This window comes from Aythya ferina, assembly GCF_964211825.1.
Source record: "Aythya ferina genome assembly, chromosome: 30".
Classification (NCBI taxonomy): Eukaryota; Metazoa; Chordata; class Aves; order Anseriformes; family Anatidae; genus Aythya; species Aythya ferina.
The window spans coordinates 1856119-1879125 of NC_140327.1; the positions used below are offsets into that span (position 1 = coordinate 1856119).

General features: G+C 48.1%; 1 protein-coding gene across 1 annotated transcript; it reads left to right on the forward strand.

The window, feature by feature from the left end:
• Positions 1–1516: 1516 nt before the first annotated feature.
• Positions 1517–21979, forward strand: LOC311425436 (uncharacterized protein). The gene is made up of 19 exons (XM_084501306.1): positions 1517–2069; positions 3624–3719; positions 4517–4747; positions 5351–5373; positions 5474–5589; positions 6491–6523; positions 6866–7368; positions 9153–9175; positions 10300–10735; positions 11659–11751; positions 12535–12797; positions 13162–13277; positions 13970–13999; positions 14344–14931; positions 17880–18058; positions 18535–18654; positions 19140–19162; positions 19661–19776; positions 21261–21979. Exons 1-19 carry the CDS (start codon positions 1653–1655, stop codon positions 21779–21781), a joined length of 3927 nt encoding a protein of 1308 aa, XP_084357432.1. The 5' UTR covers positions 1517–1652; the 3' UTR covers positions 21782–21979.
• Positions 21980–23007: the final 1028 nt, after the last annotated feature.

A 23007-nucleotide genomic window follows, 5' to 3' on the forward strand; every position in this document is an offset into this window, starting at 1 on the left:
CATAGACAGCATATTGGTGGCTGTGGGGTCAAAATTAGGGCCACAGAGGAGGAAAATAAAATATAAAATAAAATAAAATAAAATAAAATAAAATAAAATAAAATAAAATAAAATAAAATAAAATAAAATAAAATAAAATAAAATAAAAAATAAAATAAAGTAAAGTAAAATAAAGTAAAGTAAAATAAAATAAAATAAAATAAAATAAAATAAAATAAAATAAAATAAAATAAAATAAAATAAAATAAAATAAAATAAAATAAATTCATCTCAGCTAAAGCAGAGCTTTTTGAATCATCTTGAGTTACTGGTAATGAGTCAGGGGGGCTGACGTGGCGGCGGGGAAGCTGCTGGGGAAGGAAGCCAGGCTGGCCCATCCTAAAAAGGGGGAAAAAAGGATGAATTAAATCCCGCATCCAGCTGAAGGCTGTGCTGAGATCTGGTATTAATCCATGCTTTGCAGCTGGGACTGTTGGGTTTGTAGGTTGGCATAACAGGGAGGATGATGAAGGCTGGGGTTGATGAAGGTCATAGCAGTGCATCAATGGACAGCAGCTCATGGGTGGGTAGAGGATGAACGGGATTTTTAGCTGCTATCGGGATGCAAACACCATGCCCGAACACAGGAGCATTTTCTGCAAGCCTGACATGGGGAAAAAAAATCCCCCAAAGAGGAAAATTGCTCATCATTGGAGGAAGGGTCTATAAAAGCATCTCAGCAGAACCCTTCGCAGGATGGATCCGATCTTGGTGCCCAACCTCAGGCAGGAAACGGCCGCGGTGACCCGAGCGCACCGTGACTTATCTCACCGAGGTCGTCTGAAGCAATTAGCTCATTTTTGGTTTTTTTTTTTTTTTTTTTATAACACTGTGTGATTCATTTCCTCTGTTGAATCACTTCTGGGGAGCCACAGGCAGACAGGCTGCAGCCACGAAGAAAGCAGAGCCATCGGAGCAGCATCTCCTTGGCGCAAGCGAGATAAGAGATGCACGACGACACGCCAGTATATCACAGGGATTTAACCTGATTTAGGTTTTTATAATTTAAAATTACACCAGGGCTTGGCTGGAAACCCTTCGGAAGGTTTTATTCCTGGTCCCGGTGTCGGCGTGGTTGCATCCTGCTCTCCTGTGGGCTGAGATCTGCTCCCAAATGAGTGCTGAGGATGCAGAGCTATGGAATAAGGGAGCTTGGGGTGAAAAAGACCTCAGAAAAAAAGAGAAAGGAAAGGGTTTTCTTGTGTTTTTTTTTTTTTGTGTTTTTATTTTCCTGCAGTCTGCAGGTTTGCGTTGTAGCTGGACAGAGATGCCTAGGGAAAGTGGTGGCACCCGCAAGTTGTTCTTGGTGCTCCCACCCAAATATTTCACGGCTCAGAGGCCACAGGTCAGGACGATGCACTTCTCTCTCTGCAGCAGCAAGGCTTTGACCTTGAAAGCCTTTTTGGAGTGACTCAGGTTTCAGAGGGTGTTGCAAAACAGCTCGAATTTCCCCTTTCCCCCGCCCCTCCTTCCTTTTACGCTGCACTTTTCAAACAAGACCTCCCATTTCTGAAAGCAAAGCCAGAGGGAAACTCCCGGCCGCTGCTGAAAAAAAATATATATATATATTCAATGAAGCGAAAGTAACCGTGTCATTCTTCTCCCAAGCAGCCATGGCCGAGTGCGACCCGCTGGAGAGCCTGCAGAAAGAAGCATCCTGCTCCATCTGCCTGGATTATTTCAGCGACCCCGTCTCCATCAACTGCGGGCACAGCTTCTGCCGCGACTGCATCACGCGATGCTCGGGCAAATCGGACCGGAGGTTCGCCTGCCCTCAGTGCCGTGGGATAGCCCAAAAGAGAAAATTTCGGCCAAACCGGGAGCTGAGGAACCTGGCGGAGATCGCCAAGAAGCTGATCTCGAGGGTGGGCGACGCGGCGCGAGCGGGCGGCGTGTGCCCGAAGCACCAGGAGCCGCTCAAGCTCTTCTGCCAGGAGGACCAGACGGCCATCTGCGTGGTCTGCGACCGGTCCCAGGCTCATCGTGCTCACACCGTGGCCCCCATCGAAGAAGCCGCCCAGGAGTGCAAAGTAAGAGACCTCCAATGCTTTGCTCCTCTCGTTTCCCCCCCCTTTTTTTTTTCTTTCGGTCCATCAAAGGTTGAGGACCACTCCCTGGGGGCTTCCCCACCTTCTCAAGGATACGGCAAAGGATGCCCACTTAGGATTTCCCAAGATTCAGGATAAAGTAGGGCAGAGCTAGAAGATCATCCAGTTGGATCAGGGTCTCTTTGCAGCCCCAAAACCCATCCCAAAAAGCTCCAGCCTGCACCTAACTCAACCACCCCACCCCACAGGCTCCCAGATGCGTGGTGCTGGGTACAGCCTGGTTTGGGGACACTCAGGAGGGATTGGAGGTGGTGGGGTGCTGGGTCTCATCCTCCAAAATCTCCTCCTAGGCAGCAAGGGTTGGGTGAAGCCTGATTTTCACCCAGACCTCCAAAAGGGAGATTTCACCTTAAGCTTCCCACCCTGAACCCCCTTTACAGAAAACCGCCAATTTATTTACTCTCACCATCTCCAGGGACTACAGAGGAAGCTTAGGCTGGTAGCTCATACCCAGAATACCCAAATTAGCAGAGCTGGACCTCACTTTTGCACACTCTGTTCAGTTTTTGTGCAAGAACTGCCTTGGAAATCCCAGATGAGTTGTCCTTTCCGCTGCAAATCAACCCGTTAACCCAAAAGGAGAAGGAATTTCTTTCTGAGCAACTGTCTCAGGATAACCACAACGGTGCCGGGAGGCTTTGCAGCTCCCTGCAGGGAGGAGAGGGTGAGGAGGAGGAGGAGGAGAAGTCCCTGCCTGAGTGGAGGAAGCTCAGTGACATTTCGTCCTGCCCACAGCAGAGGAAATGACTGGGAATGGGGACGTGAAAGGTGGCGTTAGTCACACCATGAGCACAAAACAGGGCTGAGAAAAGAAGAAATGAGGGGCAGGAAGGGGAAAATAAGCTGATTTTAAAAAAATAAAATAAAAATAGTGGGTTGTGTGCAGTGCAACCATCCACTGGCATTTCTCATTGGAGCATCTTTTAAGTGTGCAATTAAAAAAACAGGAATTTCTAAGGTGTACTCCCATCTCCTCTTACAAACAAACTCTGGGGACAATATCCATCACTCAGTATTCATGTTGCATTATTTCAGCTGCAGAAGCAGCTGAAGGTGACAAGTTTGGGCAGAAACACTGATTCTGCAGATTATGGGAGGTAACGGTGATGAGGCAGCAACTCAAGGGACCTGGTTAGGGGAAAAATGACCAACCGAGGCAGAACTGATTGCAGGAAATGCAGAAAATAACAGGCCATAAATATCATGAGAGAAGGAACTGGCAAGGATCAGAGTTGGGTGTAAAAGAATCTGCAAAATTAAATATTGACTTTATTTCACTCTACATTCGCAAGGTGCTTTGTAGAAAAGGTCTGGGGGTGAGGAGGGGTAAAAGAGTGAAGAATGTATAAATATTTCCAACTTCTGATGGCCTCGTGCACAAATTCATCAGGAATTAGCTAGAAAAGCATTCGAGCCATGCATCCCTCTCTCCACCAGCTTGCAGATTGTTATGATTATTTTTTTTTTAACGCCCAGGAACATATCCAAAGCAAACTGAAGAGCCTCAAGGATGAAAGAGAGAGACTCCAAGGATTAAAAGCGATGGGGGAGAAGAGAAGCCAGAAGCATTTGGTAGGTCCTCACCACCGCTGCATGCACGGAGGTGACTTCTGAGGGTCTGGTATAGGGTAAATAAATTCACAGCATGGAGGTGAGGAGGAGGAAAACACCTCCAGGCCTCGCTCCGTCTCAGCAAGGCACCCGTGGGTGAACCACGGCTGCTTCTCGAGGGGAAATCAGCAGCCACAAAATGCAGGTGGGGAGCAAGGGGGTTTCCGAATTGGTAACGGGAGGTGCTTGCAGCTTAGCTGAGCTGCTTCTCAGGGGCAGACGGAGGATGGATGGGTGTGAGAGTCCCCCTGGGTGGATTTTCAGGCCGAGGAGATGGGATGATGCTCTGGAGGGATGGTGCATCAACCACTCCAGCCCCATAGATGCACCAGATCCGTGGGGCTGCTTGTGTTTAACCCAGGACCCAGCAGTGACAGCGGGGTCCTGGTGAAGGTGGTGACCCTGGGTTTAGGGTGCCCAGGCACCCAGGTAGGGTTTGCCCCATCAAACACTCCTGAAATCAAACACTGAATGCAATGATGCCTGATGGCCAGGCTGCAGGAAAAACACGGCGCAACGCTGCCCTCGTGTTTCTCCAGCTGAGAAATGAAAACAGCCGAGAAATAAAAACAACCCAAAGGGACACGAGTGCTTTATGACTCCACGGGGCGTTGCATAAAGCTTGAAGGACACCCAGAGCCGTGTGCTGTGGACTCAGATTAACCTCATGGCCAACGAGGAGCTCCTGTTTTATTTAGCCAGGTTTTCTAGGTCTCGGGTGTCTCCTGTTCTCATCCCTTCCAATTTGTTCCTTGCAGCAGCAGGCGAGAGCTGAGAGGTGGAAAATCATGTCGGTGTTCAAGCAGCTGCACCAGTTCCAGGATGAGCAGGAGCGGCTCCTCCTGATGTGGCTGGAGGACACCGAGAAGGAGATAGTGCAGACCCAGAGTGAGAACGACAGGAGGATCTCTGCTGAGATCTCCCACCTGGGCAACCTCATCCGGGAGCTGGAAGGGATGAACCCCCAGCCGGAGAATAAATCCCTGCAGGTGAGAGCGAGGACACGGGCAGAAAAAATATGGGGTGGTGTTTGCAACGCTTGTTTTCCCCTCCCAGTCTCTTTGCCTTGACATTTTGAGTAGTTTGGATGCTCGTTTCCCAAAGCAGATGTATTACACATAGTGTGAGCTGTGCTATCATCACCTGTGACCTGGGAGGAGGACCCCAGAATTAATATCTCAGCATCCTGGAAATGTCCACCAACTTCTTCTCCTCCCAGCCCCAGGCAAAGCCTGGGAGATGGATGCACACCCTTGCAGAGGGATAACAATAAATAATAAATATAAACATTTATCATATTCATATTAAATAATATTTAATATATTTATATAATAAGTATAATAATTAATAAATCCTAGTGAAAACCCAAGTCTAAATTAAGAAGCATAGGGTTACGTTTTCACTCCTGGAGGCACCACGTTGGGAAATGCTAGGACACAAACAAGGAGGTGTTTGGGACAAGAAAAGGTGTTTGGCACAAGAAAATCCAGAGCAAGCAAAGCATATTTGCAACCAGCTCCTGGGGAAGATAAGAGATATAAAGAGGCCTGAGGATCACTCAAAGTTTAATTCCCATCTTCTCTCTCCTTTAGGATGCCAGGAGTGCCTTGACCAGGTATGTGGCTCTCTGTCCCCAGCACAGTGTCACTTCTCTAAGTGGGGTTTTTGCATAGCTCATTTGGCGGGGAAGGAATACAAAAGTCTTCTCCTTCCAGGTGTGACACAAGGGCTTTCCAGCATCTGACGGAGAAGTTTCCCCGAGTGGAAAAAAGCCTCAAGGATTTATCTCAGAAAAACATCATTCTGAAGGAAGCCCTGAGGAAATTCAAAGGTACAAAGGAAGGGAAAAAAATCTAGATCCAGGTGGATAGAAGTGGACGCCATCCAATTACCAGCATCAAGCCCAGCTAAGGAATGCTAGCAATGAATTACTCAATAACCCTCCTATCTGGGGTTGAAGATGGAAGAGGGAGGGTGACTGTTTTCCCAGACGCATTTGCAAATGTGTCTGAAATGCAGAGTAATGCAAAGGACCGAGAAAGCCCCTCCCTTTGGCTACACAAAGGAAATGAATCACATTCTTGATCCTGGTCCTAGTCAAACCAAGCAGGCTGTAGGTAACATCTAGCTGTCCGTGAGGGAGTCAGCACAAAAAAAAGGTCAACGCATTGCAAAAGATTGCTGGTCTTAAATAAGCCTTGAATTAGTTATTTTGAGACAATTCTCTGAGTCCAGATAATTCTGTTCCAGTCCCTCCCACTCTCATATCTGAGTAGGAATTGATAAATATCAACTCTGAATTCAAGAAATATCCTCAAAAACATGTTTATATTGGGTTTGAAGGCCCACCTGCCCAGCTTGCTGTCTCCAAGACTGGCTGAATATGGAGGAGTGTAAAAGCAGAGATATACATTAAATTAAAACCTTCTTTTGATTATATATTTTCAGCAATTAATGGTGCAATTAATTGTGCCCCTAAATCCATCGTGATAGATTACCAGAAGTAAATCTATTTTCTTGAGTATTTATGCTTTCAATCTCTACAATCAAAGTGCTGTGAGAGGAAAAGCTCTTTGCATTTCACCTGCTGAACTTGCTCACCTGGATATTTGACTTGTTTTGCAAGGGAAAAATTGCACCTCCACAAATTTACCTATCTCCAATACATTCTTTCTCCTCTGTAAAGGGGAAAAAAAAAGTAACAGCACTTCTCTCTGCCTCTCTCCTTTTAGAGAGTCTCCCGGTTGAACTGGATGTGCAATGGGGTAAGTCTCAGGAGAATGGGAGTGTACTGGGGTGAAAGGGGCCCAAGTGGGAAAAGGTGATAAAGGCTGGGAAATTACACTTTCCTGGTGGGTTGCCAAGAGGAATTTCTATTCCCTTTGGGTCTGAATTATAAACAGCACAAATGATTAGAGTCTTTAAATAAATCTGCAAGGCATACATCATGCAGAAAGCCTTTACCCAACAGCTTCAGTCAGGGCAAGCCTCCATCCCTGGAAAAATAAAATAAAATAAAAACAAAGGGGCATAGAGAGAGAGAAATGGTGATCACTTTTTTCTTCTGACATGCTGTTTTTCTTCCCTCATTCATCCTGTCCATACAGCAAACGTGACTCTGGATCCAGACACAGCAAACCCCCACCTTGTCCTCTCCGAGGACCGGAGGAGCGTGAGATGGGATGAAACGCCCCAGAATTTGCCCGACAACCCGCAGAGATTTGACACCTACTGCTCGGTGCTGGGCCATGAAGGCTTCACGGCGGGGAGGCACTACTGGGAAGTGCAGCTGGGGAATAGGGGATTTTGGGCTGTGGGGGTGGCCAGAGACTCGGCTTGGAGAAAGGGTTGGATCAGCCTTGACCCTTCCCAGGGGATTTGGGCTGTTGGCATCTGTGGGGACAGGTTTCAAGCCTTCACCTCCTTCGAAACAGTTCAGCCTCTGAATGGGAGGCCAAGGACTATCCGGGTGTCTCTGGATTACGACAAGGGACACGTGGCTTTCTTCGACGCCGATAACGAGACCTTGGCTTTTGCTTTCACACCGACTTCTTTCAACGGAGAGAAAATCCTGCCTTTCTTCTGGGTTTGGGAGTCCAAGATCCAGCTGGCTCCTTGAGACAGCATGGGCAGCAAGATGGAAATGTCGTGCTTTGGAGAAGGCTTTGCTTTGATCCGGGAAACCACACTGTATTTCACAGCTCTATGGGTGGTAGAGAATAAAGTGAAGGGAACAAGTCCCGGTGTCCACCTTGAATCTCACATTCCTGGGGATTTCAAGAGCGGCAGGTTGAGAAAGCATCACACTGGGCAGATCTCTGGATTTATTTTTTTTTAATATCTGGGTACTCGCTGAGATTTTACTAGGGAATATCAGCCTGGGAGGAGCAACAAAATGGAACCTATAATCTATGCAACAGCCCCGGGCACACTGGTTTCATTGATGAACCTTGATCTCTGATGTGAAATTCCTACAGGGCTGAAGAAGCTGCCTCTGGTTCCTGGTTTAGTTGCTAGAAAGGAAAAGAGGATTCCCTTGAGTTAAGTGTCTTAACTGCTACTTTCCACAAGCTAAAATCGCCAGAGCATTGGCAATAATGTTGATAATTTGAGGCTTTGGAGCTGAAACCCATCAGTTTGCATAGCATCTCTGAGGGGTGTTAGTCTGAAGTCCCACCTCACCCCAAAGGGAGAAATTGCTTCTGGAACCCAGTGGATGGGCAGAAAGCTGTGTGCTTGAACCTTTAGGGTCACCCAAGAGATCTCCAAGTCCTCCCCAATACCTCTGTAGAGATACAGGTGTGGTGCTGAGGTCCTTCCGATTGCCTGGTCTGGTCTTGTCACTCCCAATATCTCAGAAGCCCTTTCAGTTCAAGGTTGTCTCCCGTCTCAGCTGCACCATGACCTCTTTTAAGTGCTCTAACAGGCTGTAAAACTCTAGCTCAAGCTGCTCTTGTGTCACCAGGCCTGCGCTGATTTGAAGGACAGGCTTTGGAGCCCAGCATCTTTTAGAAAAGGGTCAAAATGGGACGTGTGTCTCCCATTCTCTTCCTCCCCAGGTGGCTCCAGAAAGAATAGCTGTTACTTTCCAGCAATACACAGAAATATTCTGCCTTAAGCCATGTTAGAGAGGGGCTGGATCTCAGTTCAGGCAGTGTCTTAAAAGAATCATAGAATGGCTCGGGTTGGAAGGGACCTTAAACATCACCTAGTCCCAACCCACTAGATCAGGTTGGCCAAGGCCCCGTCCAACCTGGCCTTGAACACCTCCAGGGATGGGACATCCACAGCTTCTCCTTGGCAGGGGATGGGGCAGGAGAGGGGGAATTCATCCTCCTCCTCTCTCCAGTGGGTGGGCGATGCTCAAGGGATGCAGGGAAAGGGGATCAGCTCTGTGTCTTCCCCAAGTCCATCTGGGTGCATGAACCACCATTGACTCCCGATGCTCCTCTCCTGTCTCTCTCTGTTTGTTGTTCTTTACATGTTTTGGCTTTCCCCTGGCAGAAGAGGACGGAAGAGGAAAAGCAGAAGGTTCTCAGCAAATGTGCTCAGGTGCACAAGTTGCAGGATGAGAAGGAGGCCTGTTCCCTGTCCCAGCGGGAAAATCTGCACATGGAAATACAAAAATCAGGGAAATAAACCCTCACCAGAGGAGCTGTTGAGAGTGAACAGACTGATTGAGGAGATGGAGAGGAAATGCCAGCAGCCAGGATGTGGAATCCTGAAGGTGAGACCCCAAAATTGCTGGGAAGGCACTGGCTGAGCACCAGCTGGTTCTCCAGCACTTGGTTTCATATCAAACTTACTAGAAATGGGACATCATTAGAGTGGAGCCCTCGTTAGTCCAAGGGGAGGAATTCCAGGACACTAAGGCTCTTTTTTTCTCTCTTTTAGGACATTAAAAACAACTTGAGCAGGTAGGTGGTCCTTCTATCAAAACCAAGCATCAACCCAGAACAAGTCTGTGGCCGGTGCTGGTGGCTCCTTATGTGATCCAAACACTGAATGAAGCAAATCAAAGAATGTCTACAAGGGTGATGTGTGTTCACGTTGTCTATTTAGCTGACTTTTTTGTGCTCTACCAAGTCTACAATATGGAAACCCTTGAACTTGCACAAGGTCCCCCAGCACATACAAATCACCCTGGACTATAAGGAAGGGAGAATGAGGGCTTTTTTTTGATGCTGTGAGCAACTCAAAAGTATTTAGTTGTCTCCCAGCTTCTTTCAAGGGGAAGAAAATCCACCCACGGTTCTTGGCAGATGGCTGCACTCACCTCAACCTTCTTCCCTAAGGCACAGGAAGAAAAAAAAAAAAAAGACTGTTTAATCATTACATGACTGGCTTCCTGTAAACTTGTACTGATGGGGAATTAAAAGCAAACAGGTGATTTCGAGGAATTTGTGCTCCGTGTGCTTTCTTTTTCTGTTTCGTATTTCTTCTTGGTTTTCTTGGGAGGTTGGTTAACACAACAGGAAGGGGTGAGAAATCACCATCCTCACCCTCCATACCCTGCTGCACTGGGAGGTGATAAACCTGAATTTTCTCCCCACCCGTCCTGGGCTTCATTCCCATCCAGTTTGGTGGCCAGTCCCTGTCTGCCCCTTACTGGGGAGCCACAGCCTGGTCCCAGTCCCCCACGAGGAGCCTCAGATGTGCTGGTGGAGGAAATCAAAGCCTCCCCTCTCCCCACCACTTTGCTAACACAGCCCCCTGTGAGTTTAAGACCTTTGCTGCATGGTCCCACCTTTAACTCACGGTCACCCCCTGAGATCCCCAAATTTTAGGAGCTTTCAACCACTTCTCCAGCCCATCCCAGTGCCCTGCCCTCCAGCCTCCTCTCCACCGAGCCTCATCTGGCTGAGGAAGGCACTGAGCCAAAACCGCGGGGAGGCGAGGAGGAAACCCATCGTGTGCTTGTCCTCTCCAGCCTCCTTCTCCTGTTTGGTGGTGTTTGGGGTTGGGGACGGATTTCCCTGATAAAACTCCCCCGGCAGAAAGAGGAAGGGGCCCCTCTTCTTCCTGCAGAGCGGTGATCCTCTCCCGGAGGCAGAGCCATGGCTTCGCAGAGCCCCTCAGAGAGCCTGCAAGGCGAAGCCTCCTGCTCCATCTGCCTGGGCTATTTCCAAGAGCCCGTCTCCATCCCCTGCGGCCACAACTTCTGCCGGGAATGCATCACCCGCTGCTGGGAAGGGCTGGAGGCCAACTTCTCCTGCCCCCAGTGCAGGCAGACGGCTTCGCACAAAAGTTTCCGTCCCAGCAGGGAGCTGGCCAAGATCGCCGAAATCGCCCAGCAGCTGAGCTTGCAAACAGGCAGAGGGGCAGCGGGGCACGAGGGTTGGTGCCAGCAGCACCAGGAGGCTCTGAAGCTCTTCTGCAAGGAGGACCAGCAGCCCATCTGCATGGTGTGCGACCGGTCCCAAGCTCACCGCCTCCACACCGTGCTCCCCGCCGAAGAAGCTGCCCAGGAGTACAAGGTAAAGCACTGGGATGTGCTCGCAGCTTTCCCAGCGCACCAAAAATCCCTTGGTAAGGGCAAAATGCAGCCCTCTGCATGGATCCACCCACCCCCGTGGTGCAGATCCCAACGGGGATCTTCGGGTGTCACCCACAGGCTTCCCGTTTGTGTTTTGTTACCGGCACCTTTGGCTCTTTGCAATGTTCCCATGGGGATTTCCCACCCCATCCCTCCTTCAATTTATTGACCTTCACCTACAGCTGTGGAGAAAGAAAAAAAAAAAAAGCTACGTTGCTGTTGAGTCAGAGGTGCTGAATACCAACTATGAGTAACATCCAGAATAAGGGAAAATGCTCAGGAATTCTTCATTTTTTTCTCCCCATGATTAAATCAGTTATTCAAGGCAATTCTGTTTTTTTGTTCCCCTCCTCCTTGTGTCTTTAATTTCCCGTACAGAGAAACAATTTTCTGCTGCCTCTTCCCCTTCTCTCTGCTCCTTTTCTTTTTTCCCCCGGATCCAAACCTTTTCTCATTTCCTTGCACACCAAACATTAAGCAAGTTCACTAAAGGCTATTAAATACAGCGTCAGGCAACCCAGAGCCACCATTTACGGGAAGCTGGGAGTGTTTTTGAGCAAAATCTCACTATGTGGTTATCTTGCTCTTGCACGCCTCCCATCAGCTGTTGATTTCTGCTGGCGTTGTGCTCTCTTGAAGATTTTTTTTTTCGCCGTTCTTGCAGCAAGGTTGGTGTTTGCAGGTTGCATTTACTTTGCAAATAATTCCAGAACAGCACAGCTTGCTCACGAACCTTCCTCATCCCCCAGCTCCGTGCCTGTACAAATCCTCCCCCATCTGATGCAAGGGGGGGAAGGTGTTTAAGTAGAAAAAATATATATTTTTTTCCCATCTCTTCCATTTACATTTTTTATTCTGTCACAGGAAGAAATCCAGGCTCGCCTCCAGCTTTTAAAGGAAGAGAGAGAAAAATACCTGGAAAGCAGAAAATCCAGAGCAAGGAAAAACTTGCACTTGGTAGGTTGCCCTGGAGGAGGGTTTCTTTTCCTTCTCCACCCAACCCCCATTTTGCTGGTGTGTTTTGAGGCTGGATCTTGCATCCTTGGCTTGCGGAGGGGTTTGCTGTTTGAGCTGGGAGGCAGCCAAGCCTGGGTTTATCTGCCGGCGTTTCGCAACAGGCTGTGCCGGGGAGATAGCATTGCAGCTCCCCTGCAAGGAGGCACAGAGCTCTAGGAGAGGAGGGAGCCTACAGATGCATGGGCTGGGAGTTTTTCTTCCTAAATTCTGTAAATCTCCTTCTTACTGAGCTCCTTTCCAATTTCCTCCTTTGGTTTTGCTTCCAGGCTGAGCCTCCCAAATTGTCCCCGGTCCCTAAATTCCCAGCAAGATGTTTTCTGTATGTTTGTTTGTTTGTTTTGGTGGTAATTTCACCCCTGCATTATCTAAATATCTCCCAGGACATGGGATCCTGACACCAGCCCCATGGCCTTGAAGCAATAATTTATTTTACTTGGGTGTGGTGAGGTTTTTCGGTAGCCCTCCCTCCTTCCCTGCCCACCTCACGCCCAAGGCAACTCCAATTCCAGCTGTTTTCCTTCCACAATGGGATGGGGTTGTTGTCGCCTGAGTAAAGACAAACCCTGTTAATTCCAGAAATATCCCATCAAGAGAAACTACACTCAAAAATAATCCACAAGAGAAGGTTTGGCCATCTGTAAAGATTGAGGTGGGCACATCTGCTGCATGGAGAGGTCTCCTGCCCCTCTTATCCCTTTGGTTTTCTCTCTCTCAACCTGGCAGGAGAAAACCAAAAACGAAGGGAAGAAAATAGTGTGTGAATTCGAGCAGTTGCACCAATTTTTGAAAGACCAAGAGCGCCTCCTCCTGACCCAGCTGGCAGATCTGGACCGGGCCATCTCCAGGGTGCAGGAGGAAGCGGTGGTGAAGGTCTCAGAGGAGATGGCCCACCTCGACACCCTGATCTGGGAGATGGAGGGGAAATTCCAGCAGCCGGCGAGCAAATTCCTGCTGGTGAGAGCCCAAAGCATCTGGGCTGGTGGGAAGTGGAGGGTTAGAGCAAACACTAAGACTTGGGAGCCCAAATTCAGCTCCGTGTGAGCTCCCTGGTATAGTACAGGTGGGATCATCACATGGGCAGGGTCGTTCTTTGCTACTGCATTGGCATAAAAATATATAAACTTCGAGAGAAAAAGCAGTCTTTGGTGTTCCTCTTCCATGACTGTCTTTCCTCTCTCTTCCCACCTTTAGGACATCAGAAGACTCTTGAAAAGGTAACACGGCTCCTCATTTTCACTTCACTCTGATGTTTGGAGAGGTTTGGAAGCCACCTGGGCAAATCCTGAGTTCAGATTTCAGGTATATCACCAAGGGTTCCCCCACATCTCCACCCTTTTGCCCTCTTTGCAGCTGTGAGGTGATGAAGTTCAACCCTCCGGTGGAGATTTCCCCCCATCTGGAAAGAAGACTCGAGGACTTTCTTCAGAAAAATGTCCTCGTGAGATGCACGCTGAGGAAATGCCAAGGTACTGAGCAGGGTCAGGAGAGGGCAGGTTGGTTTCCGTGCCCGATATTGGGGAGAAATTAGGTTCTTGTGTGCTGGCTGCTAATGCAAAACCCACCCAGGAACTGCTGTAAATAAATGCAGCTGAGACTGAACCAGAGAAGGACATTGGAAGTTTTTCCTGGGGTAAAGATGAATTGGTGGGGAAACAGAGATAAGGAAAAAAATAAAAAATAATAAAAAATATAAATAAATAAATAAATATAATAATAACAATAAAAAACATGCTCAGAGGAGGTTTCTCTCCCTAGTCCCATGTAAAAATTCAAATGGAGATGATAGTGCAGTTGTTCCCTTTACCTCCAAACTGGTGGGTAACTTCTTGTGGGTACAAAGCCAGGGAGGGATGCTACAATGGGGGGATAAATTGCTCTCCTAGTGCCTCTTGAAGATGAGTTTAGTCTTGCTAGGAGGTTCATCTCCCCCAGCTTTGGGAGAGTTGTGTGGATCTTACAGCATCACCCGAGCAAGTCAATCCAGAGATTTTACACAGCCAAGCCCCTACATCCTCAATATTTCCCTTTCCAAGCCTTCCTTTTAGCTGTTTTGCCTCCCCTTTGGCTGTTTTGCTCCCTAGCCTGAACAATAAAGCTACTCTGCAGCCAATTTGCCTGATACATAACCCTGATGCTGTGAAATCTCTCTCCTTTTTAGATAGCCTGATGTTTAAATTGCAAGAGCCAAGTAAGTCGATAATGGCTGGTAGGGGGGTGGGAGGGTGGTTTATGGCTTGTGGAAGAGATCCCAATGGGAAAAACAATGCGATCCCACAGGGAGAGAAGGGGAAAGAAAGGGAAGGGGGGTGGCAGCCTGATGTTGTGATGCTCCTGGTGCATCCAGGGCTGCGATGTGGTCCTATAAAGCCAAACACCCCTCTGGGGGCCAGGCTGAGGGAACATCTAAGAGCATTTGTGCTTCCCCGTCTCCCCCAGTGAATTTCTAGCTGTCCTCTCCCCATGAGAAACATCTCCAGCCTCTCCCAAGGCCAAGTTCTACCTCTATTACTCTCCTTCTCTCTTCTCCTGCAGCCAACGTGACCCTGGACCCAGCCACGGCTCACCCCAACCTCCGTCTCTCCGAGGACCGAAAACAAGTCAGGGGCCAACTGGTGCCCCAGGACCTCCCGGACAACCCGGAGAGATTCGACTTCGAGCCTTGCGTGCTGGGCTGCCAGGGCTTCACCTCAGGGAGGCATTTTTGGGAGGTGGAGGTGGGACAGGGGGGCGTCTGGGCTATAGGGGTGGCCCGAGAGACCGCGAAGAGGAAGGGAGCCATGAGCCTCACCCCCAAGGAGGGCATCTGGGCGCTGGAGGCCTATCACTCCCTGACATCCCCCCGTGCCAACGTGCGTCTGAACCAGCTTCCCAGGAAGATACGGGTCTCCTTGGACTACGAAGGGGGTCGGGTGGCGTTTTTCAGCTCGGATGATGATGCTCCTATCTTGGTCTATAGCAGGGCTGCGTTCAACGGGGAGAGGGTCCTCCCTTGGTTCAAGATGGGGATGGGGGCCCGCTTGCAAGAAATCACCCAAAATTCATCCTCAGAGGAGCAGTCCATGACCGGGCAGCTCATGTCCCCTCTGGATTGGGTTGGGTTCAGGTCTCCCCTCCGGATTTGTCCTTGAGATGTCCATCAATCCTTAACAAAAGGGACAACTCCTGTGTGATGCCAGCTGTTTGCTGTGGTTGCTTGGGCCATCGTGCCAAGGGGGCTTGCTGCTTCTGCCCCCCGTGTCCCTCTCCATCAGGAGCTTTGGGATAGCACCTCTACGTGAGGATGGGGAGATGGGGACACCATCAGACAGCAGTGAGGAAGAAGGATCAACCATTATGAGGGATGAAGGGAACAAAGGGGTTGATCAAGAAAGGAGAACACTCAGGGCTTTCAAACATTGTCTTATTTATTCTGCCTTTAACAGACTGAATCCTCCTATATATATTTATATCTCTTTCCAAAATGTTTTCTTTCCAACATCAGCTGCGAGGCAGATCCAGAGTCTGCTCTGCAAAAGGAGGTGGCCTTTCGCCACAAATAGCAATGCCTAGTTTGGTGTGGGGAGCTGGTCTCTATCTCTGTCTAGATCTCTGATATTTATTTTGAATTAAAAAAAAAAGAAGTTGTGTTGCACTCTTCATTTTCTGCCTCTCTATGGATGTATTTTTCTGGATTTGTCTTTAGTCAAAAAAATTAAGAAAAGCAGCACAGGCTGGGGACACCTTGCTTACCTTTCCACCTTTTCCAGTCACTCAAGCCCCCTCTGCAGGCAGTGAAAGGGAATAAACCGACCTCAAAGGCACTTTTCCACACCATTACACATCACCCTGCTGGATAACTCCCAAGAAAATCCAATTTCTCCCTGTTGGCTGTTGAGGAGGAATAAGATGGGATGAATTGTACTGGAGGCTCCTGCAGCTGTACCAGTTTAGATGTTTCTCAACTATAAAAAGCAACCAGAGTGAACAAGCAAAATACAAGTGCTTACATTTTTCTCTAGCTCACCTACACGGATTCCCTCAAAAACTGATGTTCTTCTAAGGAAACCCAAAAGAGGAAGCAGCATGTCTGAAATAAAAAACAGGTTATTGATTATAGAACCAAGAAGAGGAACCAAAAGAGAGAGTGGGAGGGAGCGGACGACATCAGGCTCAGAATAACAGGTGAGATATGAGTGGGCTCACTATGACAAAGCCCCATCTCACCATACCAACAGGTCCCAATGAGGGCAGATTTATGGCTGGTATCTTGATAGTGATATTTGCTGTGCTGTGATATCTTTCATCCATGTTCTTCAACTTCATGCATAACCTGGTCCCATCAGTTGGGAAACACAGAGAATTTCACTGCAGGATGGAAAATCTAGCTTTCTGCAAAGCTAGAAAACCTGAAGTTGGGGCAGGAGCTTAAGCATGAGGATTAACAAAAATAAAAATAAAAATAAAAATAAAAAATAAAAATAAAAATAAAAATAAAAATAAAAATAAAAATAAAAATAAAAATAAAAATAAAAATAAAAATAAAAATAAAAATAAAAATAAAAATAAAAATAAAAATAAAAAAAGCAGGGAGAGTGTTGGTACAATTAGTGCTGTGGGGAAAGACTTTAGTTCAAATGGCCTTGAAGGTTTTTGCTCTTTGTCCCATCTCATTCCCTTTCCCTTATCTCTGCCAGGGAGGGGTCTGAAGCCATTTGTGATCTTTGTCACCCTGTGTGTTGTGTCTGAATCCTGAAACCAAAGCAAGTCCGGCTAGAAAAGGCAGAAGGGTTATGAAATGACAAGCTGTCATTGCAGCAAGGAAAGGAGGAGAAATTTGGGTGAAGAAGGGGAAAAGATCTCAGTCTGCTCTGCAAGGACGTGCTTGCGGGTTGCTGGAGGTCCCTGGGGTGCTGTGGTCCCACCAAGCTCCTCTAAGAAACAGCAGCTGCTGAGAAACACAAGACAAAACACCGAGTTCCAGTAAGACTTGGGAGGTAGAGACCCATTTTCTTCTGACTTTAGGGCCACAGAATCCCTTGGTGCCTCTGATCTCCATCCAGCCCTCTCCCAGCTCCAACCCCCTTCCAGGGTGTCGCTCTGCTGCCGAAATTTGCAATGCGGATGGTCTCCACCCCAGCTGGTTTTCCAGGCTCCCTAATCAGCAGGGAGAAGTAGACCCGACCCTTTTTTAGGGTGCCCAACCTTCGGCACCTCATCTGGAGATGAAAGGAGCTGTGCCCCAGGCTCTGCTGATGCTGAGGAGCTGTTCTCCTCCAAAGAGCCCTGCTCAGACAGAGATGACTCATTAATTGCCCCCGTTCACCCCTCTGCACCCACCTCCTGAGACTGGCAGGGAAGGCAGCAGCAACCCAAGCTGCTCACCCCAAGCCACATTTCCCTGGGAAATGCTTGAAGGGTTTTTGCTTCCAGTCCTTCAGCTCCCGGAGCAAGCGACTCCCCTGGGGCTCTTCCTGATGGGAATAGTTTGCTGGAAATGGGACTCGCCTCTCCAAACCCGGCCAAGTGATGCAAATAATAATAAAAAATAAATAATAAAAAAATAAGTATTTAGCCACTGAGCTTAACACAAAGCCAGTGGGTTAGAGGTTGCTTGGAAATATTTCCCTGTGAGCTAAGAGCCAGGGTAGTGCTTCTTGGGGGGCATGTTATGGCTTAATAATGGGATGCAAAAGACATGGTAAGCATCCCAAGGACTCGGACTCCTGCTCCTTTGCATGCATGCAGTTGCAATCCCTCTTCCAAGGTTTTGGCTGCACATCTCCCTCCTGTTTTTCTTATGTTTTCCCCACCCACACCCCCACCAAGCCTCAAAAGTTCCTCACCCCCCTGGCAGCCCAAATGTCTTCTGCCTCCAGCCCTTTTTCCAGGGAAGGCTGATGGTTTCCTCCTAAAAGGAAGATGACAAAAACAACGAGGTGATAGCCCTCAATATCTCCCCGGGATAAGAAGCTGGAAGATTGACAAGGAAGAAACCCAACGCTCCCAGCACATCTGACCAAGGGTGTCCCACCTCTTGCCCAGGAGACATGGCGCGAAGAGCAGACTTGCAGGCTCGACACACTCGTGAGCCCAGGACTGGGGAGGAACAGGAAGAGAAGGATCCAGGCCCATCAAAGGGATAAAAACAACAGGTTTTTTTAGTTCACTTCAGAAGAAATTCAGGCGGATATTAGGTTTTCTGAAGGAAGCGAGAGAAGGTCTCCGAGGAAGGAGAGCTACCCTGGAGTGCAGAAAACTGGAGGATCTGGTAGGTGTCAGCCTCCCTGACCTGTCAGTCCCTGGGCAGTAAGATATCATCTTTAGGATCATTTCTTTAGATCATTTTTGGCTCCTTTGCAGCACTTCTGTGTTGATAAGCCTAGGACTATCAGAGCATTCTGCCCAAATTCATGCAAAGCTGACTGTGGCTTTTATCAGCAGGGATCATCTTTCCTCCCAAATTTGTGTTGCCTTTTTTTTCTTTTCTTTTAAGCTTCAAGTTTGATTCTACCCCTCTGATTTCTTCAGGAATTCAGCAAAAGGTTGGTAGGGATTCAGGCTGAACGGTGAGCTCCTCCTGTGGCAAATGCCTCTCCATGAGTTCCTCGTGGTATTTCCCATCCCACTGCTCCTTTGTTTGCATCTTAAAAGGGAAGGAGAGAAGCTGAGCCCTGGCAAACCGTGCTTGGATTTTGGGTACGCTGCAGGTTCCCAGGAGGACATGAGCTCTTTTTGCTTTCACAGCTGGAAGACCTGAAAAATGAGATTGAGAAGAGGCAAGCAAAAGCCACCACCAAGCTCTCGGAGGAGATTTCCCAGCTGGACAGCCTGACAAAAGCACAGGATAAGAAGAGCCAGCAATCGGTGAGTGAATTCCTCTGGGTGAAAGAAGGGAAATTTTTTCAAGGGAAAATCTTTAGGAAGGGGACCCCATCTTTAGGAACGTGACCCCAAATAGCTGCTGGCATGGGCAATGGGCAGAGGGTCCTGGGTGGGGTTGCTCGGGGCTGTTAATGTCTGTTAATGCTCCCTGGGGCTCCGCTGATCTGCAATGGTTTAGTGGGATTATGGAGCAAACCAGACTCTTCTCCAAGGTGTCCAGTGTAGGATGAGGGTCCTTTTGCATGGGGGCATCTCCATCCTTGAACATTCAGAATTTCCTTGGACACAGCTGTGAGCAACCTGAGCTGGCTCACCTTCCTCCATGCACTGGGTTGGAGCAGAGAACCAGGAGGTTCATCCCCAGCTGGACAATTCAATAATTCTGTGATTTAAGTAGAAATCACAGAATTGTGATTGCTCACACGGCATCCTGAGCTTCCTTTCTTCTTTCTCTCTTCTGTTCCTAGGATGCGAAAAGCCTCGTTACCAGGTATGTGGTCTCTCTGAGAAGCTGTTTCTTGAGTTTTTCCACAAGCAGTGACCATAGAGGAGAAAACTCATCACCTGCTGCTGGATGTTCTGCTTCAGGGAAATTGCAAGAGTCTGAAAGGGTATTTTGGGGACCACTGCTATGTGTTTGTATCTGCTCTTCCCAACGGATCCTTTCTTGACCATTTTGGGGTTAAAATGATCAAAGGAGCATTAGTCTCAAAATTAAACCTCCATATGGCAAAGGCTAATTTTAATTCACTGCAGTAGCTTGACTCTTCTCTCTTACTTAGTCTGTCCAAGCAGGGCCTTTCTCTATCAAAAAGTAATGAATTAATTAATCCAAGCAAGGAAGTTCAGCCTTTGCTTTTCTTGAGGTTTGGGTTGTCAAGGGGATGAGCATCACCATCACCTCATTCCTTGTGGCATCAGATTTCCTGAAATGATGACATTCTCTATGACAATCACTCTGGAATTTGTGGTGGTGCTTTTTCTCTAGGTGTGGGAAAGTGACTTTCCAGCTGCCAGTGAATGTTTCTCCAGAGCCAGAAGAGAGATTCTGTCATTTCTCGTGGAGGAATAGTGCTCTGAAGGAAACCCTGAAGAAGCTTCAAGGTACTGAGAAGGGTTATAGGAGGGGAAAAAAATAACAGATTGGATGTATTTTGGTAAGAGCTGGAAGAGCTGACCTGCCCGTAGCTCATTCTGGACACTCTTTGGGAACATAAATACTGCAGAGAACCTGAGATGGAAGAGCAAATGCTATTCCTGGGCAAAAGAAATGACAAATTGAGACCCACATGACTTAATGCTTCCTTTGCCATACTCTTAATTACATATGTTTTGTAGCAATTCCTGAAAAATGTTCGTGGATGGGCTGCTGTCTGTCTCTGCTCCCCTCCAGCCTTGCCTATCCCCAAATTGCCTTCTGCTGAGCATGAGAAACTAAAGCAGCCGTACCTGTTAGACAAAGGTGTGCCTAGACCCATAAACCATGTCCAAATTGGTCAAAAATAGATGCTGAAGGAAGAATACAAAAAATCGGGGCAACCAAACGAGTTTTCTTAGCCCTGCAGCCAGAATCTCGGTGTAACGCTCAAGGAAGCTTGCCCCAGGGCAGAGCCCTTGCCTTGATACCTAACCATTTCCCTGAAACAAATATGGCAAGTGGGTTGACCTCATTCATCAGCCCTGCCTTCAGATTTTAGCTCTTTTTTAAACCACAGGGTTAGCTGAACCAGTCTGGCCTTGTCCTACAGTTGGTGCTTGCTCTAGGAGATGAAGCACTCGAGACTTTGCTGTTTTACATCCCATGTATTGCTTTCCTTGAATTTTTTTTTCTCTCCTCAGCATTTCTTTTGGGTCAATGCAGCAGAAAGTCAACAGAAATACCTGCATGAGCCTGTCGTTATTACTATGCCCACTGTGCACCTTGTCTTCGTGGTGATTTGGGGCTTCAAAACAGTCTTTCTGCTTCGCGTACAGCCCTGCATGTGTTGGCCTCCATGCTCCTTTCACCTTCTGCTTCAGGAACTTTTTGCCCTTCTGATGCAAGCCTGAGTCCTGCTGGTCCCCTCACAGAGTTTTTGAGGTTGGAAGGCACCTCTGGGTCCATATGGTCCTACCTCCTTACTCAAGCAGGGCCACCTAGAGTAGGTTGCCCAGGACCATGCCCAGATGGCTTTTGAAGATCTCCAACGTTGGAAAGTCCACAACTCTCTGTGAAACCTATGCCAGTGCTTGGTCTGCACAGTGAAGAAGCACTTTCTGATGTTCAGATGGAACCTCTTGTGTTCTGGTTTGTGCCCATTGCTTCTTGTCCTGGCACTGGGCACCACTGAGAAGAGTTTGGCCCTGTCCTCTCTGCACCTCCCTTATGGGATCAATAGACCTTGATGGGGCTCCTCTTCTCCAGGCTGAGCAGGCCCAGTTTTCATCCTCTCTTCATAGGAGAGATGCTCAGTTCCTTAATCCTCTTCATAGCCATTTGTTGACTGTCTCCAGTGCATCCATGTTTGTTTGTTGTTTTTTTTTGTATCCCCCCCATATCCTCAGGGCCTCAACCCTGCTCCTGACACCTCTTGTCCTCCAACCCACAGCCAGCATCACCTTGGACCCCGACACGGCTCACCCCGACCTCATCCTCTCCGAGGACCGAAAGAGCGTGAGACGTGGGGAAGGACGGCAAGACCTGCCCGATAACCCCGAGAGATTTGACTACTGGCCCTTCGTGTTGGGCTACCAGAGCTTTGCCACCGGCCGGCACTGCTGGGAGGTGGAGGTGGGGGACGAAGGGGACTGGGCCATTGGGGTGGCCAAAGAGTCCATTTCTCGGAAGGGACAACTCAGCCTCTGCCCCAAAGGGGGGATTTGGGGGGTGGAGAAGTGGGGGGGACAGGTCCGGGCACTCACCACCCGCAAGGTGACCCTCCTACCCCTGCGGGTGCTGCCCAGGAGGGTCAGCGTCCACCTGGACTATGCTGGAGGGACGGTGGCATTTTTTGACGCTGATGAAGGGGGGCTTATATTTATTTTTTCCCGAGCTTCATTCACTGGGGAGAGGGTCCGCCCGTGGCTCTGGGTGGTGGGGGCCAGGTCTCAGCTCAGGCTATGTCCCTGAGACACAGAAATCAGCACCCCCCCAATTTCCATAGTCTAGTTGGACATCTGCTTGCCTCCTGTGCTACCCTTGGGGCCGTAGGGAACAGAAGAAATGAGGGGACTTTGGCTTTTAAATGTCCTTCACCCCCATGAGACTAGGGGGTTGATATTGGTGAGGAAAGTGGGGAAAAAAGAAAAAAAAAAAAAAAAAAAAAGAAAGAAAAGTGCTGCAGAGGGGACCTGGGGTGTGAAAGTGGAAAATGGTGAGCAAAGGGAAAAAAAAACACAGTGGCTGAAAGACAAAATTTCACAACGTTTATATCACATTTATATCAAGTTTATATCAGATTTCCTTGATCAAATATAGATGTCCCTATCTGAGATGATCATGTTCAAACCAAGTGGTCCAAACTTTGCTCTTTTTTTTTTTTTAAATAAAAAAATCAAGATATGTTGTTCACTTGGGAGTATTGTATAAAACCTTGAGGCCTCATTTCAAATCTCAAGAGCTTTTTAGTTTCTTGTCTCTCTCTTTGTGTTTATCTGCCTGTTTTTTAAATCATGGATGGGATATGGGGACCTGGATGTGAAATTTTGCCTAGACGTTGTAAGCAAAAATGCTAATTCTAGCTGGAGCTTTTAGCTAAATCCCCAAAACAACGTTTTAATCTAACCAATTTGGGAAAAAGAGGGTTAATTACATAAAACTGAACAGTAAAAGTTATAATGTGTGGGTGGGGAGGAATCATGAGGCCCAGTTGGCAGAGCCTAGCCAAAATGCTACCAACCCCAAATGTATCTGTGCAGATGGATCCTCCTCCAACATCCCATTAGTTGCATGGGAAAATCACCCTACAACAAAGAGTTCCTCCCTTATAAAAGGTGGCCAGTCGAGATGTTTATGATGGAAAGTTCACCCACAGCCAAGCTGCTCCTGAATTTCAACCATTTTCTTCCTTTTCCTCAAATTATTGATATTTGAAACCTCAGAACTCTGTAACAAACATTAATAATAAAATATTTCCTTCCCCCATGTCTTTGTCTCTGGTTGAGACTGCCAGTAGACGGGGGGCAGTGTGGCATGTGGCTTTTGAGAATGACTCTAGGCCACTTCTCGGGGCTTGTGGACCTTTCTGGGTGCAGGCACAGCCAACTCATAGCCTCTGTGCAATGGAACCAGCAATGGGACTTAATCAGCCAAAAGCCCAGTCCCCCCAAAAATGGCCAACAAATTTTGCAGATGTG